The sequence below is a fragment of the Carcharhinus amblyrhynchos genome, chromosome 24, assembly GCF_965287045.1.
Source record: "Carcharhinus amblyrhynchos chromosome 24, sCarAmb.v2.hapA, whole genome shotgun sequence".
Taxonomy (NCBI): domain Eukaryota; kingdom Metazoa; phylum Chordata; class Chondrichthyes; order Carcharhiniformes; family Carcharhinidae; genus Carcharhinus; species Carcharhinus amblyrhynchos.
The window spans coordinates 14805219-14819450 of NC_137347.1; the positions used below are offsets into that span (position 1 = coordinate 14805219).

Consider the following 14232-nt stretch of genomic DNA (forward strand, 5'->3'; position numbering starts at 1 on the left):
ATGAAGTGTTATTGTCCTATCTTCCCTCAAGCTGCTCCTTCACCTTTTCCCTCTGTTACTTCGTCCACCCAAGGATCTGACTTTGAGTCCCTCCTATTTCCCCTTTACCTACTGCCCCTGGTCACACACACTGTTCCGTTTGCATGCATGCTGACAACATGCTGTTTTGCCTCAGCGCCATCTTTCCGCATTCCTCTACTTGTGTGAAATTATCAGACTGCATGTCTGACATCCAGTACTGAGTGAGTATTAAATTTCTTCCCATTAGATGTAGAGAAGATGAAGCCGTCGGGTGGTATTTTAGGTCAGTGGACAACGTCGGCTGTGGAAGGTTCCACCATGGCAAAGCTAGAAAATCCCCACCAGTATCTTCGCCCGTGGCTGAAAACTCAGTTCCCTCGCAACCTTCTCCATCGCTTCCCTGGCAGCCATCTGAAATTAAATCACATTTCTCAATTTGCTGTCGAGTTGCTGCGATGACGTTCCGATAACATATCCTCACCAAGGGGGTGGCACAGTGGTTAACAATGCTGCCTCACAGCGTCAGGGACCCAGGTTCGATCCCTGGCCTCGGTCACTGTCTGTGCAGAGTTTGCACACTCCCCATGTCTGCATGGGTTCCCTCCAGGTGCTCTGGTTTCCTCCCACATTCCGAAATATGTGCTGGTTGGGTGCATTGGCCACGCTAAATTCTCCCTCAGTGTACCCGAATAGCCAGAGTGCGGTGACTGGGGGATTTTCACAGTAACTTCATTGCAGTGTTAATGTAAGCCTACTTGTGACTAATAAATAAACTTAACTTATCATTAAGATGACCTATTTTTGCCTCCGTAACATCGCGCCCTACATTTGCTCATCTCCCATTGGAATCCTCTTTCATGCCTTTGTTACTTTTAGATCTGACTACTCCAATGCACTCCTGACTAGTCTGCCCCTTATAAACTTGAGGCCATTTAAAGTGCTGCCACCCGTATTTTTATTCACTCCAAGCCCTATTCGCCTATTGCTCCTGTTCTCATTCACTTACAGTGGCTCCGTCATGCCTGACCATGGTTTTAAAATTCTTATCCTTGTTTTCAATCCCCTTGTGGCTTCATCCACTGCATACCTTCAAAAAATAAACTCTGTCACAGTAACTTCTACAACCTTGAACTCTCAGAGCTATCTTCACTCATCTAATCCTGGTCTTTATATTCTTGCTCAGGATGTGAGCTTTGCCAGCAAGGCCAGCATTTATTACTGAGGGATTCTATGTATGCTTAGACCTGTTTGCTTCAGCCTATGCAAAGACTTCAGCCTGTGTAAAGACTTCATTTTAAGATATTCCTGCCAATGCAATTGCATTTAAATGCTCGAGTATAGTGGTTAACTAATGCTGACTTGACTACATTTTAAAACTCAGAAGGCATGCTGGGTTAGCTACAAATTGACTGCATTCTTGAAGCGTACACAGCAGGCAAACAACCGCAGCTGCAAGGACTTGTTTCTCTAGATAAGGACAGTTTGCGGAAAACATTTCCAATCATGGGATAGGGTTGAAAAATGTTGGGGATTTTGTGTGTTTGTGCAGTTTGTTTTCAAGAGCAGTGTGTTCAAGTCTCAGCATAGTTTAACGTCTGTTGTAGGTAAAATGTTAGAATCCGTGATCAAGGAGAAAATAGCGAGGCATCTTGAGGAGAATTGTTTGATAGAGCAGACGCAGCACAGTTTCGTTAAGGGGAAGTCGTGTCTGACAAATTTATTGGAGTTCTATGAGGATGTGTCTAGGGCGGTGGATAGAGGAGAGCCGGTGAATGTGGTGTTTCTTGATTTTCAGAAGGCGTTTGATAAGGTGCCGCACAAGAAGGTTATTACAGAAGGTTAGGGGCCATGGAGTTGGGGGTAGGGTGTTAGCGTGGATAAGGGATTGGCTGTCAAATAGGAGGCAGAGAGTGGGGGTCAATGGGTGCTGTTCGGATTGGCGGTTGGTGACTAGTGGAGTGCCCCAGGGGTCGGTGCTGAGGTCTCAGCTATTTACCAATTATATAGATGATCTGGAGGAGGGAACCGAGTGTATGGTGTCGAAATTTGCTGATGACACTAAGATTGGTGGAATGGCAAATTGTGCGGAGGGTGTGGAGAGTCTGCAGAAGGATCTAGATAGGCTGGACGAATGGGCCAGGAATTGGCAAATGGAATTTAATGTTGGCAAGCGTGAAGTTGTCCACTTTGGTAGGAAGGACTATTACTTACGTGGCGAAATACTGCAGCATGTGACAGTGCAGAGGGACCTCGGGGTCCTTGTGCATGAGTCGCAAAAACCCAGCCTGCAGGTGCAGCAGGTGGTCAGGAAGGCGAATGGGATGCTGGCCTTCATAGCGAGGGGGATTGAATATAAAAATAGGGAGGTCTTGCTGCAACTGTACAGGGCACTGGTGAGGCCGCAGCTGGAGTACTGTGTGCAGTTTTGGTCGCTGCACTTACGCAAGGATATTTTGGCCTTGGAAGGAGTGCAGAGGAGGTTTACGAGGCTGATACTGGAGTTGAGGGGGTTGAACTATGAGGAGAGGCTGATAAACTAGGCTTGTACTCATTAGAGTATAGAAGAATGAGGGGAGATCTCATTGAGACATATAAGATTATGAATGGGATGGATAGGATATAGGTGGAGAGACTCTTCCCGCTCAGAAAGGACAGTAGGACTAGAGGGCACAGCCTCAAGATAAAGGGGGGGCGGTTTAGAACAGAGTTGAGGAGGAACTTCTTCACTCAAAGGGTGGTGAATCTCTGGAATTCTCTGCCCGTTGAAGTGGTGGAGGCTGCCTCGCTAAATATTTTTAAGACGCGGGTTGATGGGTTTTTGATAAGAGAGGGGATTAAGGGTTATGGGGAGAGGGCGGGAATGTGGAACTGAGACAGATCAGCCATGATCTTATTGAATGGCGGGGCAGGCTCGAAGGTCTAGATGGCCTACTCCTGCTCCTATTTCTTATGTTCAGCATAGGGGCTGGCAGTAAAAGCCAGTCCCAAGTTTGCTTTATCTTTTTGCTTTTGACGTGTTAATTTCTGTTCAATGAAAGAAATTCATTTTAAAACCCTGTGCCAGTGCTGTCTCGTCTTTTCAAAAGAATGAATGGACCCAACAGTTGCCTATCCCTAATTGCCCTTGAGAAAGTGCTGGTGAATTATCCAAATTTAATGGCTCCACCATTACTATCATCCCTTTAGCTCGTTAAGCCCTCTGCTTTGAAATTCCCTTTTTCAATCTCTCTAACTCTCTACCTCACTTTTCTCCTTTCAGGCCCTCTTTGAATCGTTTCTCTTCAGTTATATTTTTGACCTTATGTGGCTCAATGTCTCATTTTATTTAATAATGCTCCAGTGAAGCACCTTGGGGTATGTTTAACATGACAGATGTTGTGTAAATATAAATTGTTGTTCTGAAGTGCACAGTATATGACTGTGAATGACTTATTTAAACATTCTTTCTTTCAGTTAAAAAGTTGATTGAACTGAAGTCCCGAGGAGTAAAGTTACTTCCCAGCAAAGACAACCAGAAACCTTCAGTTTGTAAGTCCGCTTTTCGTCTTCCAGTCTGAACTTTGACCTGAAAAGGAATCTAAGCTTTGTGAAGATTTTGTTTCACCAAATAAACTTTACTTTTTTAATCAGGAGAGAATACAGCCAGTGTTTTGAATCTCGGTGACTCTTCATCAGGTTCTGACGAAAGGGCATCTAGACGCAAAACGCCAGCTCTATTCTCTTCCCCCCAGATACTGTCAGACCTGCTGAGATTTTCCAGCATTTTCTGTTTTAGTTTCACATTCCAGCATCCACTTATTTCTTTCTTCCATGTTTTTCTAACATTTTCTTTTGCCCACCCCAATCCACTTTTGTGAGATTTTTAATTTTTTGTGAGTTTTTTAATCGAAAAATTGACAGGGTAATGCACCACCAACTCCTCCCCACTCCTTGTGAGGAATCATCTGGACTCTGCTTCCCTCTTTGAACCCAGTCTCTAGCACTGTGAGGCAGCAGTGCTATCTACAATGCCACCGTGCCACCCAATCTTGGACCACACTTAGCAATTTGATTGTTTCAGTCTACATGAAGTTTAAAGCCCCTCACTGCTAATACATTGGTTTTATTATATGCTCCAATAATTTCTTGTTTAATGCTCTGACAAACTTTGATCTTGATGCTTTGAACCTGTGATCCACTGTCTAATTATCATAGTTTGATTTAAGTAATTTGCTGGATCTATCTATTTGTGCAACTTAAATTAAGTTGCACAAACTTATGCTGATTATTTTGTATACATAATTCTGTAAGATGATCTCTCAGTCACTTTCTTTAAAGCGTTAAAATTCCCAGTATTTCCAGTTTCTTTTATAATGAAGGCCTTTGATACTGGGAATCTGCATTTTGCCTTTTCTCTGAACTGAATCCAGGCCCTGAATGTCTCCCTTGTGTCTTGGTGATGAGAACTGAACACACGTTGCAAGGCGTGAATTGATACACAACTAAGTACAAATTCTTCTGATGTATACTGTCCTTTACATTTAGGATTTTAGAAATAAAGACAGAAGTAATACAACTGTACAAAACATGGATTGGGCCATAGTTTGAGTTCAGTGTAAAGTTTTGGGCACCCCTCTATAGGAAGGACATTCAGCCCTTAGAGAGCTAATAGTGTAGATTCCAATGATTATGGCAATGATGGTTGTGAACAGGATCTTTCTTTTCCAACTTTGAGTGGAATGTAATCCAGGTGAAGAGATCCAGCCTTGCATCGCAGTTGAAGGAGAAGGTATGAATCACCAATTAGGCCCTTTAATAGCCACCATTCAACCTTTCCCCAAAGAAATGAGATCCCCTCGTAAGTGTTGCCACCCACTGTGTACTATAAGCCTGTTTTCTTCTGTGTCAGCTAAAAGAGTTTGTTTAGGTAATCTGTTGAGTAACATCACAAATTTTCCTGTTCTTTATGCCAGACTTGATCCCCCTGTTATTCTTATTTTATTGATTTCCCTCAGGAATTTCCTACAAACACTTTATCTGTTTTGATTTGATTTATTATTGTCACATATATTGATACACAGTGAAAATTATTGTTTCTTGCGTACTTTACAGACAAATTGTTCTTGAGTTCCAATGATAGCCTATCCATTTTCTTGACCTTGGTGGACATCACATCATGTTTGCAATCCGTGTGTTTCCCTTACTTAATTATTCTTCTCTCAACCACCCTGCCCTTTAATTGTATATCAGTGCAGTTTCCATGAATTTATTACCCTAGATTTACCTCCTTTTGTTTTTCCTTCATCTTGTGCTCTTAATTTAAGTTGTCCAATGTCTTTGGTATATCAAGTTCCATGCAGGCTTTGGGATAGTGAAGCACTCGAGGCTGGATTTTTGTAAAAAAAAACCTTTCCCTGTACGTGCTGATAGTACCCAATAGAATCTGGATTCTAATTTAAATCTGTTGTCGTCTTCTTGTTCTTCAATGTTAATGCCCTGGAGTTTTGTGCAATCAAGTCAACACTGAAGCAATTTAAAATGGTGCACAAAACCCAGTTGCAGGACACTCACCCAGTTGGTGGTGCCAGTGGTGCAGGATAAGGGTAAATTTGGCAAGCCAGCACCCTGGCCAAATCCATTGCAGGGAAAGGCATCTAGATTTTCATGGAATTGGACCAATTTCTCCATGATTTGTGATTTAAGCCCCCTCAGTGGCGTCATGAACCATAGTCTGAATTGGGTAACATTTTGAAAGATAAATTCAAAAGATTTTAGGGGCAACACAGTGGTTATCACTGGTGCCCCACAGCACCAGGGAATACAGGTTCAATTACAGCTTCGGGTGACTGTGTCCTTTGCACATTCTTCCCATTTCTGCATGGGTTTCCTCCGGGTGCTCCTGTTTCCTTCCACAGTCCAAAGATGTGCAGGCTAGGTTGATTGGCCAAGCTAAATTGCCCGTCAATGTCCCAGAATGTGTAGGTTAGGGGGAATAGTAGGGTAAATATGTGAGGCTCTGGGGATATGGCCTGGATGGGTTGCTCATTTGAGAGTCGGTGCAGACTCGATGGGCTGAATAGTCTTCTTTTGCACTGTATGGGTTCTATGAAAGCTCGTCTTTGAATTTCCCCTACATCACTTCCATGCCCCCTTGCCACCTTTGTACCCTCTCCATGGACTTCATGCCATCTCCATGCCCCCTATGCTTCCTCTATGCCTCCTCCATGTCCATTTACTTAATGTGCACAATGTACAGAACTAATGAGCCGTGTAATAACAATGATTAATGTTGAAAAACGAAAATGCATATTAAGAACATAAGAAATAGGAGCAGGAGTAGGCCATCCAGGCCCTCAAGCCTACCCCGCCATTCAATAAGATCGTGGCTGATCTGAAGTGGCTCAGTTCCACTCTCCCGCTTTCTCCCCATAACCCTTAATTCCCTTGCCTACCAAAAACCTATCTACCTGTGTCTTAAACATATTTAGCGAAGTAGCCTCCACCACTTCAACGGGCAGAGAATTCCAGAGATTCGCCACCCTTTGAGTGAAGAAGACCTCCCCCCCTGCCAAAACCCCGCTTATCTTGAGGCTGTGCCCTCTAGTCCTGCTGTCCTTTCTGAGCGGGAAGAATCTCTCTAACTCTACCCTATCCATCCCCTTCATCATTTTATACGTCTCTATAAGATCCCCCCTCATCCTTCTAAACTCCAACGAGTATAAGCCCAGTCTATTCAGCCTCTCTTCATAGTTCAACCCCCTCAACTCCAGTATCAGCCTAGTGAACGCCCTCTGTACTCCCTCCAAGGCCAAAATATCCTTGCGCAAGTGCAGCGACTAAAACTGCACACAGTACTCCAGCTGCGGCCTCACCAGTGCCCTGTACAGTTGCAGCAAGACCTCCCTGCTTTTATATTCAATCCCCCTTGCTATGAAGGCCAGCATCCCATTTGCCTTCCTGATCACCTGCTGCACCTGTAGGCTGGGTTTTTGCGACTCATGCACAAGGACCCCCAGGTCCCTCTGCAATTCAGAAATCTTCTTTGAAAAAGTACAAGTTTTGATAAGACAGGGCAAGTAGATCAGTGACACTCAGAAGGTTTAATACTTTAGCATCTCTTAATCTCATCCAAGTAAAAATTTAGACAGTGACAAAAGAGATTACAGAAAAAAAAATCTTATACCAGCATAAAGATGTCAACAAAACAAAGCAAACACACACTCAGATCTAAATACAGTACCCCTGATGAACTAAAGCATTTATGATTCTCAGAACTAAGTCAAGCATTCATAATGAGATCAGATGGAGAACACACATGTCTGACCACCTGTTTAGATTGAAACAGTTACCAGATGGCATCATTATGAATTGGCAGAAGGGACGGGGGTGGAAGCAGCTGGCAGGTGGTGAAAGGGGTGAGACCTAGTGTCTCTAACTGTTTCCAATACAACTGGAGCTGTGGTCAAAGCTGGCCATCAAACCAGTCTGCTTGGCACTTTCTGCCATCATGACTACCTATGAATTGATCCTGGAATCAGAGGGCTCAATTCTATCTCCAAGTTTAAATTTATTTATTAGTGTCACAAGTAAGCTTACATTAACATTGCAATGCAGTTACTGTGAAAATCCCCTAGTCGCCACACTCTAATACACTGAGGGAGAATTTAGCATGGCCAATGCACCTAACCAGCATGTCTTTCAGACTGTGGAAGAAACCGCAACACCCGGAGGAAACCCACAAGGAGAATATGCAGACTCTGCACAGGCAGTGACCCAAGCCGAGAATCGACCCCAGGTCTCTGGCACTGTACCTCTTGCAACCCCCCTCCGTTGGAACAAGGCTTTGACAGAATGGGGCCCTTTAAACTGAAGTGGATCTGAAATGTTGGTGAATTCCCTGACTTGAGTTAACTCCTTCAATAGCGCAAATCTGACCCTTTGTGCCTCGATACTACTAGATTACTTTTGAAGGTCGAGAGAGCTCACCGGACAAGTGGCCCCATCAATTGATTGGAAGTTTAACACTGCTAAGGGAACAAAATATAATTATCTCTGTGATGGAAACAGAGAAAGCAGGAAAAGCTCAGCAGGTCTGGCAGCATTCTTCGGGAATGAAAATAGAATTAATGTGTTGAGTCCACATGAACCTTCTTCAGAACTAACGAGGAGGAAAGGTGATAATATATAAGAGGAGGTGGGAGAGCTTGAACAGTGATCAATGGGAGCTGGGAGAGATTATAACAAAAACGTAGCAAAGCTTGAGAACAAGTGACAGATGGCCTGATGGGGGAGGGGAAGAGAGGGTTCTTTGCATAGGGACAAAAAATGCGACATAATAAAGGTAAAAATGGAAGAGAAAGATACAGGCTAAAGCTGTTGGACTCATATTGAATCCTTAGGGCTGTAACGTGCCTAATCGGCAGGTGAGGTGCTGCCCCTCCAGTTTGTGTTGCGTTTCACTGGAGTGTTGCAGCAGGCCCAGTGTAGACATGAGAACAAGATATTAAGTTGAAATAGCAAGCCATAGGAAGGCTGGGGTCATTGCTTGTGGGCTGAGTGAATAATGAGTTCCACCAAAAGATTCCCTAACCTGGATTTTTGCTGCGTTTTTCTAGCTTACTCTGTTTTTTGTTTCCGGATCCAGCATCCACAGTATTTTTCCATTACAGTTATCCCTGTACTGCTTATGCATGCCCCAATTTCCCAAAGACGTAATATCATTTTAGGGTTCTAAACCCAACATTTGTTGAAATGTGAACAGAACATAGTAATTATTTTTCATTGCTGGATTTTTGCTGCTTTTGTAGATTGTAACCAGTTATTCTCCAATAAATATTGCACTTCATGTGTTATTATGCTAAAATCGAGCCACACAAATCATGACGATTCATTGAGAAAGTTGCCCTTTGTCCACAATTAATATGCATGAGTTTGAGCTGTACAAAATTTTGAATCAATGAATGTCAAAACTCATTTTTACACTCTTCACCATTCATCTGTCTGCAAGTTGACACATGTTTCTGTGATTTGTCAGGGTCTGGTGTAAGTACGTCAGCAGCAGTTATGCTTGTCTGCTGCTTAGATGTCATTGAACCTTGCCGTTCTTTACGGTGGCAGTGGGTGGGAGGGGTGTGTAGAGGGCAGGGGATCCTTATGATTTTGTATTTCTCATTTTTCCCCTCTGTCAAAATTGGTTTACTCATTTTCAAGAGAACAGAACTTTTATTCTCCTCTCATGTTTGCAATGTTGCCGTTGTTGTGCTGAAGTTGTGTTGGCATTTTCTAAACATTTCATGACTAAACCTGAAGGAGAATTCTCCAGCCTCCCAGTGATGGAAAGCAGCACGTTGTTCAATGGCAATGGGATTCTCTGCTCCCGCTGCTGTCAATGGAATTTCCCTTTGAAGTCTTCCCACACTGTTGCGTAACCCACGGGAGAGGGTGCGTTCCAGCATGGCCAGAGAATCCCGCTGGCGTGAACGACCAGGCAATTCCATCGCTTCCATCCCCCCCCCGCCCCCCCCCCCCCCCCCACACACACACACACACACACACACACACACACACACACACACACACACAGTGAAAACTGCATTCTGAATGTGCAGTTGTTAAAACTGAATGCTGGAAAGCAACATTTTGCAAGATCATTTTCATTTAATTTTTAAAAGTCTCAAAATGGTGCTCTTTCCATTAATGGCCTTGATTTTTTTTTTCTAAAGCTTCGATTTTACACATGAATATGGAACAGCATCACTCACTGTATGGGAAAATTCATTAATGTCCTTTCAGGAAGGCAATCTGTTGTCCTTATCCACTCTGGCATACATGTGACTCCAGATCCACAGCAATGTGGTTGATTCTTATATGCCCTGAAGGATGGGCATTAAATGCTGGTCCAGCCAATGACACCCATCTCTTGTGAATGAATTTTCAAACAGCTGTTTCGGCAAACTCAGTGATACAACTATCCCATTCTGTAACCTTGCAAAAGCGTTGAAATCTGGCAAGAATTGAGCAGCACAGGAGAACTACCCTCGTCCTTTTTTTTTAATGTTAAAGGTTAAAACATTGCCAGGCAATGCACAGTTAATGATACCACTTCTGTCGTTGAGTATATTTGCAAGCCACTTCACCATACTATAATGTAGCTTTAAAAAAGTGTGTTTGCATTCTGATTATGTATACTGACATACACATAATAACCATGATACTGACTAATTCTGTAAATTAAAATGCTGCTAAAAACTGACTGGTGATATTCGTTCTTACATCGTTTAACCTTTATTTCCATTTAGTTATCATTTTAAATATCTTTATTATTCATCAGTCAAAAAATTCAGACACAGCTTCAAAAGTCAGAAAATGCTGGAAAGATATAGTAGGTCAACCAGCATCTGTGGAGAGGGAAAGAGAACTTATTCGTGGTTGACAGCCATTTTGCAAACCAGCGCTCTGAGGGCAGGATTTTCTGGCCGTGATTGCCCCAAGGCTGAAAGTTCCCACCCGAGGTCAATGGACCTTTGCCGAAATTTCTGTCCCACTTGCTACAATTCCTGTGGCAGATGAGATGGGAAAATTCCTCCCCGAGCTTTTTGCGTTTCTAGCTTCTACAGTTCCATGGCATTTGCGCAGTTCCTGATATCTTGGGATTTAACTTCCATTGGCTGTGCAATATTGAGTGAGCATAAGATTTAATTGTGCTTTATTTTTAGCCTTGCTGTCAGCCAATCTACTTTACATGGATTAATGGTGCTGTCAAAATGGTGCACAATTGAATATTACACTACCATGTAAAATTAAATAACCTTGAATCAATAACATGACCATCAAGTTTGAGTGCCCATTAGAAAAACTGTCTGATGTTGCAAGGTCAAACCTAATATGGAAATTTTGCTTAATAAATTGAATATTTACATACATTCCCTGCATAGTAGAGATTTATGCAGTAAGTGAGAACAGGGTATTCTGACAAAAGAATGAAGAAATAATTTTAAAAATGCAATTGATTAAAAAACAAATGAGCCGTTATTTAATTCACCAGTAAGAACTGGTGTTCCCAAGTTATTTTATTGCTGACAGGGCTTTAGAGTAATGTTGTAATCTCCCTTTAATAAATTAATGGTCGTTGTTTGGAGGAATTGGAAGATAGATCACCAACAGAATTGAGAAGTGCAAAATGTTCACTCAATTTTATCAATTTTCTTTGCAGTAACTCAAGCAGGGATGGCACAAGGATATAATATGTGTCCTGACCCAGGGGTTCCTGAATGGGGTAAAAGAACTGGTTCGGATTTCAGGTAAGAAGCTCCTGGATTGCAGTCAGCAGGCGCGTGTTTATCATTTGAAATATTTGATCTGAGCAATTATCTCAGGACTCTTTCTAAGGTTGCTTCTAATGCAAAATCTGTTCACTTCATTCAGGATGCTGAGAATGCAAGACAGGCAGAGAATTAATAGAACATAGAACATAGAACATAGAACATAGAACATAGAACATTACAGCGCAGAACAGGCCCTTCGGCCCACGATGTTGCGCCGACCAGTTACAAAAACAATGACCCACTAGCCTATACCAATCCCTTTTCGTCCATAAACCTATCCAGAGATCTCTTAAACGCCCCCAAACTAGACGCATCTACAACTGCAGCAGGCAGGGCATTCCAATCCCTCACCACCCGCTGGGTAAAGAACCTACCCCTGACATCCGTCCTGTAGCTACCCCCCCTTAATTTAAAGTCATGCCCCCTCGTGCTAGCTTTCTCCATCCGAGGAAAAAGGCTATCACTATCCACCCTATCTAAACCCCTAATCATCTTATATGTTTCAATAAGATCCCCTCTTAGCCGCCTTCTTCCCAACGAAAACAACCCTAGATCCCTCAGTCTCTCCTCATAGGACCTCCCCACCATACCAGGCAACATCCTAGTAAACCTCCTCTGCACCCTCTCCAACGCCTCCACATCCTTCTTGTAATGCGGGGACCAGAACTGCACACAGTACTCCAAGTGCGGCCGCACTAGAGTAGTGTACAGTTGCAACATTACACTGCGACTCCTAAATTCAATCCCCCTACCAATAAACGCCAAGACACCGTACGCCTTCTTGACAACCTTATCTACTTGATTCCCAACTTTCAGGGATCTATGTACACACACACCTAGATCCCTCTGTTCATCCACACTATTCAAAGTCCTCCCGTTAGCCCTATACTCGACACATCTGTTGCTCCTACCAAAGTGAATTACCTCACACTTCTCCGCATTAAATTCCATCCGCCACCTCTCGGCCCAGCTCTGCAACCTATCTAAGTCTCCCTGCAGACTATGACACCCTTCCTCACAATCTACCACACCTCCAACTTTGGTGTCATCAGCAAATTTACTAATCCACCCAACTATACCCTCATCCAGATCATTAATAAAAATTACAAACAACAGTGGCCCCAAAACAGATCCCTGAGGCACACCACTCGTAACTGCACTCCATGATGAATATTTACCATCCACCACCACCCTCTGTCTCCTATCTGATAGCCAATTCCTGATCCAACTTCCTAGATTACCCACAATCCCATACATCTGCATTTTCTGCAGAAGCCTACCATGGTGAACCTTATCGAACGCCTTACTAAAATCCATGTATACCACGTCAACTGCCTTACCCCCATCCACCTCTTTGGTCACCTTCTCAAAAAACTCAATAAGGTTAGTAAGGCACGACCTACCTGCTACAAAACCATGCTGACTATTTCTAATCAATTCATTACACTCTAAATAACTATAAATCCTATCCCTAATAATTTTTTCTAAAACCTTGCCCACAACAGAAGTAAGACTCACCGGTCTATAATTCCCGGCAAAGTCTCTGTTCCCCTTCTTAAACAATGGGACAACATTCGCTATCCTCCAATCCTCCGGGACTACACCAGAGACCAATGACGACCTGAAGATCTGAGCCAGAGGCTCTGCAATCACCTCTCTAGCCTCCCAGAGAATCCTAGGGTAGATCCCATCCGGACCAGGGGACTTATCTATTTTCAGCCCCTCAAGAATTTCCAGCACATCCTCTTTATCAACCGTAATACTTTCTATTTTACACCCCTGCGACCCAATGTCCTCCTCAGCTATATTCATGTCCCCCTGCGTGAACACCGAAGAGAAATATTGGTTCAATACTTCTCCAATCTCCTCCGGTTCCACACACAACTTCCCCTTGCTGTCTGTAACTGGCCCTAATCTTGCCCTGACCAACCTTCTGTTCTTGACATACTTATAGAACGCCTTAGGATTCTCCTTAATCCTATCAGCCAAAGTCTTCTCATGTCCTCTTTTAGCCCTTCTCAACTCACTCTTCAACTCCCTCCTAGCCAATCTAAAGCTTTCTAGTGCACTATCTGAGCCCTCCAATCTCATCCGAACATAAGCCTCCTAAGGTGTGAAATATAGCAGGGTGATCCATGTTGCATTCAACCTGCATTGTATTTGGTGAAGTTTTTGAGAATACTGCAGAGTATATCACTTCTAATGATGCGTGTCACTGACTTTTCTTTGTATCTCTAAAGATGTATTCAGATGTAGGGCAGGATTTTCTGGACACGCTCACCCAAAAACCAGAAAACCCCGCTGGAGGCCAATGGACTTTCGCATCTCCCCATCCCCGCTACGATTTCTGTGGTGGGTAGGATGGGAAAATTATCCCTTTAACCTCACAGACATTTCAGGAAAAGCACAGGCCAAAATGCCTCCAAGTTAAAATTTAATAATTAATAAAGAATCTCCTGTTCAATTTTCTTGTATAAATTACATTAAAACTATGTAAATTATGCTGTAGTATTAACACAAATACTGCTGGAAATTGATTTTCCATCACTGATCAAGAGTGTTTTTTTTAGAAAGTAAGAGAAAATCAGGATGTGAGTAGGTCTCTGAGGGAGGAATAGTAGCCATATTTATAATCATACTCAGTGAAAAGGTTCAAAGAGGCACTCAAGCAGAGAAAGCATGCACACAGTTGAACTGCAAGACAAGTACATCAGGACGCTGCACTGAAATGTGGGCTGTTAGTTTTCAGACAGAAATCTCACAGTAAGACAAGGAGAGCCTGTCCAAATGACAGGTATGGCCTTCAGATAATGTAGGGAGGGGAACTCTGGATTGATTGTAGGTTTATTTATCTACCCATGGTTCAATCTGAAAGAATTCATTAAATCAGACATCTGGACATTGGAGA

At 43.0% G+C, this 14232-nt stretch overlaps 1 protein-coding gene across 1 annotated transcript in view; it reads left to right on the top strand.

The window, feature by feature from the left end:
• Positions 1-14232, top strand: part of csmd2 (CUB and Sushi multiple domains 2) — a 1720603-nt gene that overhangs the window by 1086532 nt on the left and 619839 nt on the right. The window contains exons 7-8 of the mRNA XM_080211135.1: positions 3475-3549; positions 11213-11300. Of these exons, the coding sequence (XP_080067261.1) occupies positions 3475-3549; positions 11213-11300 (163 nt within the window). The remainder of the gene's footprint in view (positions 1-3474; positions 3550-11212; positions 11301-14232) is intronic.